At 43.7% G+C, this 11,512-nt stretch overlaps 1 protein-coding gene across 1 annotated transcript in view; it reads right to left on the reverse strand.

The window, feature by feature from the left end:
• The window catches only part of EZR (ezrin), a 35,970-nt gene extending 26,254 nt beyond the window's left edge, over nucleotides 1-9,716 (reverse strand). Inside the window, exons 1-2 of the mRNA XM_081000046.1 lie at nucleotides 9,579-9,716; nucleotides 7,639-7,735 (exon numbers count right to left, since the gene is read on the reverse strand). Of these exons, the coding sequence (XP_080856172.1) occupies nucleotides 7,639-7,650 (12 nt within the window). The 5' untranslated portion in view covers nucleotides 7,651-7,735; nucleotides 9,579-9,716. The remainder of the gene's footprint in view (nucleotides 1-7,638; nucleotides 7,736-9,578) is intronic.
• Between the last annotated feature and the right edge of the window lie 1,796 nt (nucleotides 9,717-11,512).

Here is an 11,512-nt window from a genome sequence, read left to right on the forward strand (position 1 = left end):
CACCACTGCTACCTATAGCCAACACACACTCCTTTACTGGGTATCTGGAGTTCTGTTGAATGCCCCCAACCTCAGTCAAGTTCTACATTACTCCTGGTACAGGAAAATTAAATATGTGCTTCCATGTTGTAATGTTTGCAAAGATTTTGTAGAACTTCTGTGACTTGGTTTTTTTAATAGCACAGAAGTAAATAATAGTCTTAAACATGATCTAAGTTAACGCTAATGTAAATAAGGCAATAATAGAATCCAGGTTTAACACATCATAGGCCATAACCATTTTTGAAACAAAAGCAAACAAGTCGAGTCATTAAAAAAAAAATAAACCATGTTCTGCTTTTCAAATGGATGAAACCAGTCATACACTGAAGTAAGTTCAACTGCTTGATGGTACATTTAAATATAAAGAACTCCTAGGCTCCTCTATTAACTTGATAAAGAACCTCCTAGAGTAGCTGTTGAGACATATTTGCCTATCTAAATTTTTAAAAAACCACAATTTCAGATACATTTCCAAGATAGAAAGATTAACCTGAATGGCAATTTTCATAAATAAGAAAAAGTATTTTACACAATAAATAGCTGCTATCCTTCTAAGCAATAAACTAATTCGCTTACTCTTTTTCCAGTCAGAATTTCCCACAACCTTACTGTAATTTATATTTTGGAACTTATTTGCACCTCAACCCCATCAGCTTTAGGATCGGGTAACACAGACACACTAGGGATAACAATGTCAACTTGTTCTTCCTGGTATCAATTGGCAAAGGCTCTAATGAAAGCACAAATAATAACAGGAGTCGTAACTTTGACATGCCCTTCTGTATAACAAAAACCAGAAAAAACACCTGATTGTTGAAAAGACCCTTACTGAAAACAGATTCCAACATCTAAAATAGCTAGTTTTAAAAGGTTCAAGAAACCATTAAAATGCTGCTTCTCCACATTATCAAATGCTTTTTGGTGTCTACAAAAAGAATAATCTGCTTCGGGGGGGGGGTGATGCTTGGAGAGTGCTCTTCGGCCCCATGGAGCCTTCAACGTGGGGTTCCTCAGAGTTCAATTTTATTCCCCATGCTATTTAATATCTATATAAAACCACTGAGTGGGGTCATCTGGAGATTTGGAGTATGTTGTCAGCAATATGCTGATGACACACAGCTCTGCTTCTCCTTTATATCTGCAGGAGTGGCAGTGGATGTGCTGGACAGTTGCCTTGTCTCAGTAGTGGACTGGATGAGAGCCAATAAACTAAAGTTCATATAAGACTGAGGCACCGTTAGCGGGTGTTTTTTTTTTTAAATTATAAACCTCCTTTTAACTATCTTTCACCTGGACTGAAGAACTCTCATTCTAGCTTATGATGCTTCATCATCTTTGGGAGAAATCTTTGCTTACATACATATGTCACCAGGGCATGTAGCACCTGGTGGTATGTATCATGGTCAAATATATGAAACCATCACGGGATTTTCTAAGAGATACTTTTTGCCTGTGGTTAACATCCAAGATTTGGGACTAAAGTCATGACTTTTTACTTATGCAAAATATTAATATTCCCCCAAGGCCATAGAGCTTATTAAATTAATGTGAATTGATTTTCAATGTAGAAGAAACTTCTGATGAAGCTAGCTGAATTATTTTGTAAAATGGTAAATGTTTATATCTACACAGATTAGGACAGTACAGTCCAGTTTTGGGTGACAAATGATTCATGTGCCTTTGCGCCACACATACTATAAGAGACTAAACAAACTCTTTGTACGTGGCCAAACACAGAGAAAAGCAGCAGTCGACTGTACCAAACCCCTCCCTAATCAGATTTCTTTGTTGCAACAGCTGTATGCAGATTGGTAGTTCATTAATAAAAGGAGATGATTATGCTAAGAATGGATGCTTAAGCTTTATTTAGGAAGCGTTCTAAAATACAAAGAAAGCGTATAGACTTTATGCGGTGAATGAAAAGAAAGCAGCAATCACTTGATGGCAGGCACTGGAAATAGGCTAGTAATTACATCCTTCTGGCTAATACGCAGAGAAAAACTGTTCCACCATATGCCCAATTCAACAGTACCTCCTGCTCTCACAAACATAACAGTACAGTCAACCCCCTTAAGGAACAGGGCAATATATATATAATTTTATCCATGTGTTCGATGTACACACTTTTTGCTATTGCTGGAAAAGCAGGACATATTGTACATGCAAGTAGAAACTAATTAATTAGGCTCTGCCTAGCCTGTGTAAAGATATCCTCCTACATAGGCAAATGTAAAGATCTCTAGAGCCTGTCTCAAATTAGTATTTGTACCTTAATATTTTCTTTACTCCAATGCATTTGCTTTGAATTAAAGTTTAACCTGCCTTTCAACAAGCTCTGCCCTGTGAATCAGTGTACAATTTTATTTTAGCACTTGGTATTTTCAGACAGGTCTTAAATGACGGTCTTACACAAGAATGTCTAGGCACCATACCAGATATGAAGCCATTCATGAAATGGACAGTTGTGGGAATAATTTTTTTATACAGAAGGTGTAACGGGCCCAGTGCAGATTGGAACCTTGGTGAGAGTATTTATGCCTAAACTGTTTTCCATTAAAAAAAATACCATAGTGGTTTACAGAAGCTGATTATCATGGGAAAAGATATCCTCATGTTTGATATGGGCTTTAACTTTTCGTTCCTTATTGCAGCACCAATTTTTATTTGCTAGATTATCCTTTAAAAAAAACAACAGTCATTCATATCAGTTCAGTCTAATTTATCCCAGAGTATCTACTTGTATTTGCTGAGATTGTAAGCAGCTGTGGGAAGGGGGGGGGGGGGCAGACTTCAGTTCTCACAACTGCCTCATTGGGGAAAGACCTACGGGGAAGAGTTGCTGGGATCATGGGCATAGCCAAGGTAAATCAAGAAAAATACTTAAGTAACTGAGGTTCACCCCCCCCCTATAAATCCTGGCTACGCCCATGGCTGGAATCACTAGGCCTGCGCTTTTTTGGTTTCTTTGAATAAGGAGTTAACTTCACTGACACAGTGGGGTTTTTTGTTTTTTTTTATTGCTGACCTACACCTGACTCCAGCTCCTAACAACAAGCTTAAAAAAAAAAAAAAAAGGTGAAACGTCCAAGCTTGCCTAATATGGTATTATTTACAGTTGGCATCTATCCATTGTTACTAATGAACTTATGAGAGATTTTCAGCCCATAACACTGCTTGGAAATAAGCCCCCATGTTCTACTGGGCTTAATTCCTAGTGTTTAGGGTCACAGCCTTAGGCTGGCAGAGTGACTTGCCTATGTTTCCTCATCTTTAAACTGAAAACGGCAGTGAACTTCATAGAACTGAAGCTGGGATAAAGGTGGGTTTCACCCACAGCTTCTGCTTCTCTGTGGCAAACTTGGGGAGCCTGTAGTCTGCCAAATGTTGCTGGACCTACAACACCTGCCAGCTCCAGCTCAGACTAGCATACGCAATAGCCAGGAATTATGGGAGTTTTACAGCAACATCTGGAGGACCAAAGGTTCCCAAGCGTATGTTATAGAGATAGTCCCATTCTCCAAGGGAAGGAATCTTTGAACGCCCAAATGCCTGTAAAGAATTCTGGGCAGCTTCAGTTCTGCAAAGGCAACCTTATTTCCAGCTGTGAGCCTGTAAACAAATATGCATCTCTCTTCAGTGGTATTAGCAATTGCAGAGGGTAGAGCTGGAGCAAAGAGAGGGGAGAATTCCGAAACTAAACTTTGCTCTTTTGAAACGGGTGGATTCGCAATAACTTTAAGCTAGGTAATCCCCCATGGTGATTTTTCTCCTTTCCTAATAACTGTATCAGTCAAAGAGCTACTTAACTGCTGATTATGTAGAAAGCTGTGTACACACTGCACTGGTAGGAACCATCACAGATCCATGCCTGTAAATCCCCAGCAGCACCACACAGCTCAGAAATTACTGGAAAGGTGATAGCTGGCTTTCCCCATTTACCTTGCAGACCAGGTCAGAATTTTAGCTCTCAAGACATTTGTTGACTGCAAGAGAAGGAAGAACAAGTTCACCTCTACTAGCTGTTGCTCCACTTGTCAGCTGACAGGCCAAGCTCAGGCACAATTAAGAACACAGTTGTAAGCAGCTTTAGATGATTAGATGAAGGAACTTTTCCTCAACCTACAGAAATGTTTCTGCGTAACTAACCAGAGCCCAGGAGGTCATGTTGAGGTATGGCATTCTCAAAGAACTTGAGTTTCTAATTCACCTAACTGCTCTATCCAGCTGGACTGAAAATGGTAGAAAGCCTCAGATTACATAGGAAGTGGACTTCCATCATCACTACAATAACATCCAGGTGTAGGGTGGAGTGGGAGAATGGAAAAGTATGGAGGGAGGAAGGAGGAAAAGTAGGTGGCATGGATACCCTTGAAGTTAAGGTCTTGGAAAGTATCAGTAGGAATAATGAATCCAATATTAATCCAAGAAAGGTATTTTGTGCTTATGGCAGACTTATAAACATTCTGTTCCCATTACAAGTTCCAGGCAATGACCTATTCCTATTACATGTTTCTGGCAGTGACCTCACACCTTCTTCACAAACCTGTATGGCAGGCCTGGTTAGCCTATGGCCCTCCATGTTGTTGGAGTACAACTTCCATCATGCCTGACCACTGAGCATGCTGGCTGGAGTCCAACAACCCTTGGAGGGCAACAGGTTAGCTGCTCATCAGAATCATGATGAGAACACACCAATGCAAAGCCCTGAGTTAACTGGATAGCCATGGGCAGCTCACACTCAAGTTTTAGTTCCTTCATCTCTAAATTGGGAACAGTTATTGAGGATTGTTTCAAAGGTAAGAAAGCTACCCTTCTGAAGTATTCACGTAAAAATCCAGAGCTAATTTCTCTTACATCTCTAGTCACAACTTTTTAATAGAAATGTGGACAAAAAGAGTAGCTTGCCTTGAACAGAGACCTAGCTGTCACACACATAGTGAAGTAAACATTTCAGTTTCTAAGGGTGGAAACAAAGTTATCAGCAATTGGCAAACATATTTATCTCCCTTTTCTCAAGTCAAAGCTTTAGCCATTTCTATCCACATCACTCCAACTTGCCACACCTGTGGAACAATACAGCAGCTTGGGGGGGAAATCCATCCATCTACAGTAGAAGCAGGTTTTCACAAAAACTCATCCTGCCATTTTAACCCACCCTCCTAATGGTCTAAAAGATGACAGTGATTTATATATTGCTGGCTCTTTATCAAAGCGTTCAAATCAAGAAAATGGATCTCCTCAGCATTTTGGCAGCAACAAAGGACTGGGACATGTATTGTTTCATTTGATTGTGGTTTTTGTATTACTGCATTTTATTTTGGTATGGCTAGTCAGCCATGCCCTTTGTATGCTGCCTTGGGATCTGTAAGGATGTTGAGTTGTTTAAAAACATTTTAAATAATAAATAATATTTGAAAAATTACAAACCCTCTTTTTCACTAAGCCCTGTCAGACTTCAATGACTTGGGAGTTCGTCCTAATTTCTTGAGGGGACTGATTCTGTTTGTTTCCTCACACATACGTAGTGACAAATGCCCTTGATTTAGACTAGCAGCAGTAATGGCAAAAGCTTCCTTGAAGAAGGGAAGTGTTTCACAATGTTTTCTGCAAAATCAAATCATCTTAGACCAACATATCTCTGCTATAGCAGCTTGATCCTAAACATTACTTACAATTAAGTCCCACCAAGTTTAACGGAACTTACACCTAACTTAAGTGTGCACAGGATTGATCTCCAGGACAGAGAAAAGCTCCTTTGCTTAACAGTAGCACAAACAGCTTTTCAGCCACAACTTCCCCCCTGTGGGAAGCTGAAATAAATGGCTGAAGAACTAATAAGCCATGAGTGGGGAATTTCAGGCCTGGGGGTCAAATGCTGCACTCCAGGCCACTCTATCTGACCCCCAGGGCTTTCCCCCGGCCAATCCATCACTATGCCAGTTACACACCCTCCTTGAGTGCTTTTACATGGCTGGAATGTATCCTTGAACTGTGAGAATGCCTCTTGCTTGCCTGGATAGAGAGATGTGTGCATGGAAACCTCTGACTTTTGTGTAGTTGGAATGTAGCCTATGGTACAAGAGACACGTGGGCTGCTCTGGCCATGCCCACCAATGGCATGCAACTCCCTGGAAAACTGTCCATAAAAGAAAAAGGCCCTCAGAATGAAAAAACGACCCTGCTCTATTCATAACCTCTTGCCACAACAGTTATGAGGTCAAAGGAGAAAAGAGTGTCAAGAATTTTTGCAGATTTGGCACACAGTGCAAGAGTTCTACAGCACTACCAAGTCTTTAGGTAGCTAGCCAGAACTTAAGCTTGAGTGTGGCAATTTGCAAGACACCCCCGCCACACAAACCAGCTCCCCACAGCCATGGCAAAGAACTCACATGGCATCCATGGAGTTTTAACTGAACTTATGAACATCCAATGTGTACAGTTAATCTCTAGGTAAAGTAACTGAGTCATTTTATAACCCATTTACGCAGGCTGAATTAACACTTTAGTTTCTTTCTTGAAGAAAACACCCTTTATCAAGCTAATGAACTCTGCCATTCCTCTGAAATCCAAGTTCATTATTAAACTGCTCCTTAGATACGAATTCTGCAGGAGAAGCAAATTCTTTGTCTCCATGCAACCTGTGACTTGGTGTGAAAAGTAATTCAGGAAAAGTCACTCTCAGTGTGATCACACAGTGCAAGGTCAAAAAGGGGCCACAGCTAGAGGAGATGTTAAGCCCCAATACAGATAGTATTAGTTGCTTGAAGTTTTGTTACTGAAATGCAAACCTAAGTGCAATTATGAAGTAAGCCCTATTGAACAGTGCTTACTTCTGTATAAACATGTTTAGGATTCTGCTGAATATGATTACGCAGTGGGGGTGGGAAGTATAACAAACTTAAATTTAGATTCAATTAACTTTCAAGCCAGAGAGTATAAAAGTTAGAGAATAAACATATAAAACATGGCAGACTCATAAAAGCATCAGTATGGACCAATGTGCTTATGTAAACACAACTCCTACCTTCTGTGGGATATGAAAAAAACAAGTTCCTGCTGTTTGTTCTTTTTTTACAACGCAATCCTATACATGGCTACTCAGAGGCAAATCCCATGTAGCCTCAATCAGGTAATTGGGTTTTTTATAATAGAGATAAGAATTTTTTACTTTTATAATAATTTCATTAGAATGTATAAGGATAATTTATGCCACCTTTTTTACAGAAAGAAAATGTTATTTGAATTTGGACAAATGTTACTGTATTTCAACTCCCAACAGCTTCAGCCAGTCAGGGATCATGGGAGATATCTGGAGGGTCACAGCTTAGCACCCCTTCCTTCCCCCCCTCCCCCGATTTAGGGACAGCTGTGCTATAAATTTTCAAAGTATAGTTTCTTTAAGATGATGGCAAGGTTGCAGATTCAATGCCCATATGCGCAACTGCATAGTCCTGCATTGCAGGGGGTTGGACTAGATGATCCTCAGGATCCCTTCCAACTCTACAATTCTATAACTTCTACAATTCTTGTCCTAAGAAAAACAATTAAATGGAGCACTAATGAATGAACAGTGTAAGGTTCTGTGGAAGCACTTACTGGTTTTGGCATTTTCGGTTCTTGAAGTGTTCCTGTTGGTCCAAAAGCAAATATTCATGCAGCAGCCTAAGGGTATTCCTCCTTTCTTCTACAAGATCTGCGCAAAGAATCCAAATAAATAACACACTAAAGTTAAACTACGGTGTGGGGAGAGAAGTTCAATAGAGAAGTTCTACTTAAGCCTACTCAGGTGTAACTCTGTGTGCTCAGTTGGACACACTCCCATAAAAATGTGCATAGGATTGCAGCTTTAAGCAGGTTAAGTAAGCAAGGATGATTCACTCATGACCAATAATTACTTAGTTACGCCAACCCCTATAGAAAAAAACATAAAGCCAGCAACCTCACCCAGCGAAAGAGGAGTCTGATTGCAAGGAGAGAAGGTCATTTGCTCAGCCACACCCATAGGAACAACCACAATTTCAAAAATGTTCAAGGACATGCATGTGTGTGCGTGTGTGGAGGGTTAATCATATTTCAAGTTTTTCCGAACAGTGGTCTCTTACAGAACAAGTATCCAAGCAACACGGAATCAACTAAACCCCTTGACTTAAAACTTTAAGCCTTAAAGGGAAACGGTCTGCGTTCAAAGTCTCTCTGCTTTAAAGACCTCGTAGCAGTAATTCACTAGCTATACAGCCCTTTTAAATAAAGATCAGGGACCTCCCCGCCCCCCTCCCTTCCCGCATTAAGACTGCTCTGAAGCAAGCAAGTTGCAGGCAACGATTCTACCGAGTCCCACATTGAATAAAGGGCTGAAGCTGGCGGGGAACAACCTTGCAGAGTCAAGGCTTCATTTTGCCTCGAAACGGGGCAGGGCAAGAGGAGTTTCCCGGTAGCTCAAAATGTAGGTCTGATGTAACATGCAGTCTTTCACCCACAGACAGGAACTGCTTCAGCTTCCTCCCCTCTTCAAACGAAAGGCTGAGGAAGAACCGGCCCGCGTATTATCAGTAGCCCTGCTTTTTGTACTTGCATTAATCACTCCGGAATGAGTTGCCGCCAACGGAGTTTCGTATTCACTCCCGTTTACGGGAAGCAGAACTCGCTCCCACACCCCCACCTGCGTGCATGGCATAGAAGCCAACGCCAATGAGATATTCGAGGGAGCCCCCCCCTAAGTTTGCCATTCAAATGGTCTGCGTGCACTGCTTATTGTGATCGCTTACCTGTCCCCCCCCCCCAAATATTTCATCCCTGGCTCAGGGAAGGGACCCACCCTTTCTCCAACCCCGGGACAAGTAAGAACAAGCTGCCTAACAGCGCAATCCCAGCCACCTCTACTCAGAAGTAAATCCCGTGGGATTCAATGGGGCCGACTCTCAGGAAAGCGAGCTTCGGATCGCTGCCTCGGTCACCCCTTTAATACCCCCAGATCCAAAAAAATCAAGACCCGAGTCGAAATAGGCCGGTTTCCAGAGGATGTGAGTAATAATCCTGTTGCGGGCATTCCCAAGGGAGGGGGGGGATTTAAGCGGCAAATCCTTTTCCCACTTCCTTGGCCGTAAGAGGCGCTGAACTAGTGGGGGGGGGGGGGCCTTACTTCTCCCACGAGGCTGACTCGGGCCGGGCTATGCAAGGCAGGGCGGCTCAAACGAGGCGGAACAGAAAAGCAGCACTTTCCGGTTCAGCTTTCAAGAAGCGCAAAGAGTCTCTGGAAAGCGGCGGGAGGAGAAAAACTTAACGAGGCTTTTGGGGCAGAATGCAAACGCGCCGCTTCGAGAAGCGCGAAATAAGTGCGCCAACTCCTCTCTCGGAAGAAGAGCCGGGCGCTAATCCCCCGCCGCCCCACCTGTTGCCCAAGCCTCGGCTGCAGCGCCACAAAAGCAACTTCGCGCCACTTGCTCGCCGCCAAGTTTCCTTCCCGGTAACCCCCTCCAACCCCCGGCTCCTGTGAGGACCGTCGAGGGTGGGGCGGGGTTTCGTCTGGGGGTCCTTACCTCGCCGCGGCAGGTCCGTGTGGCTCCGACCAGGCAAGGCGGCTGCTGCGGCTGGTACTGGGCGTCCGCTCGGGCTGCGCTCTTGGTCCTCTGGGCGTGTGGGCGTCGCTGCTGCCCCTCCCCGGCTGCTGCTGCTGCTGCTGCAATATGGCTGACGCGCCGCTGCGCGGGCAAGCGCCACAGGTCTCGCCTCGCCTGCCCTTCACCCCGCCTCCCCTCCGCCAGCCAGCCGGAGCCGCGCGCGCGCTCGAGCTGCGCCTTCCTCCCGCCTCGACGGCTCGGAGCGCTGCGAACCTGCGGAAGGAAGAGGCGGAGGCGCCGCCGCAGGAGACCGAGCGCGCCTGCAGATGGTGCGGGCCCTAGCGAAGCCCTGTGATTTGCACAGGGAGGGGCTCGACGGCTGCAGGAAGAACCGAGGAGCCGGAAAAGTCGAATAAAGAGCGAGCTCGGCTGCGGCGTCTGCACTGCAAGCCCCCCTCTCGCGCGGTTTGATTTCTAGGGCGTCCTATTCTTCCAGCCTGCAGCCGTAATCTGCACGCTCCTTTCTCGTTGCGAAACAGGCGTCTGCGGAACTCCTTTGCCACTTGACGAGGATTTAAGGGGCCAGCAATCATGCTCGTTAGCAACAGGGTTCTTGGAGACAACGAACAAACAGGCACAAACCAGAACCCCAGAAGTTTTGATAGTGCTGTATAAAGGTCCCGGGACAGCGGACAAGTGCTGGTTTAAGTTTAAGTTCTTCCCCACGCCACCATTTCCTGTAAATCAGAGTTGCAGAATTGGAAGGGACCCTGAGGATCATCTAGTCCAACCCCCTGCAAAGCAGGAATATGCAGCTGTCCCATATGGGGATCGAACTTGCAACCTTGGCATCAGCAACCATGCTCTAACCAGCTGAGCGGTATTAATGCAGAAGGTTGTATATTTGGAGTAGTGTGCAAGAACTCTTCCTCAAATTCGACACTGAGCAAATATAGTGCTCCTCCAAAATAAACCACAACCAGGGGAAAAAAGAAGCCCAAACAAAACAAGGGGGGGGGGTGGACGAATTAAGTTGCTTTTCCCACGCTTTTGTTTTTGTTTCTTCACTGCTTATTTATTTGCTCATCATCCGGTTCTGCCGAAGTTGAAATCTTGCACATTTCTTTGCAGTTTTTGATTGGTTTTTATACTTACCTGCAAGTAATAAACTCAAATAACTTCTAAGTAGAGGCACAGGATTGTGCAATTAGTTTTAAATTTTGATTCTATTGACGGCGTTTATGCTGCTTTGAGACATGCTTTCTTCTTAGGGGGAGAGTTGTGTGTGTTTTGTAATGTAAACTTTTGCCATTTTTCATTTTAATGTTGATCAGCCTGGGAATTTGATTAAAGGGTGCCATAACATGCTCACAGCAAACAAGCCAGTATGCCCCTCCCTTCTCCAAGAGGCTCCAGGTACATACATGGGGTTTCCCTAATTTATTCTTACAAGAAGTGTTTGTGGTAGGCTAGGCTAAGCAAGAGCACATGACTCAAGGTCACATACTGAGTTTCCTAACTGAGCAAGAAACTGAACTTCCTCGCCCAGACCTGCACAACTTATGATCCATCAATCTGGATGCAGTTAACTACTTCCATGTAAGCAGAGGCAGGGAATCTTTGGCCCTCAATATGTTGTTGGGCTCCCAGGTCCCATCAGCCCAGCCCAGCCAACAAAACCAATAATGAAGAAATTGGAATTTGTAGTTTAGCAACATGCGAAGTGCGACAGGTTCCCCCCCTCCCCCAAGAGAGAAACCCACAAAATAAGTGAAGCAGAGAGAGGTGATACTGGTATGCATGGCTAAATGTTAAAGTGTCATTTTCTGTTTCAAAAATTCTGAAGTCCCTAACTGAAAAGTTACAAAAAGGTGATTTTATTTGAATTACTGTATTTCTATGCCACTTTTCAC

Source organism: Podarcis pityusensis, assembly GCF_964106645.2.
Source record: "Podarcis pityusensis genome assembly, chromosome: 3".
Lineage (NCBI taxonomy): Eukaryota > Metazoa > Chordata > Lepidosauria > Squamata > Lacertidae > Podarcis > Podarcis pityusensis.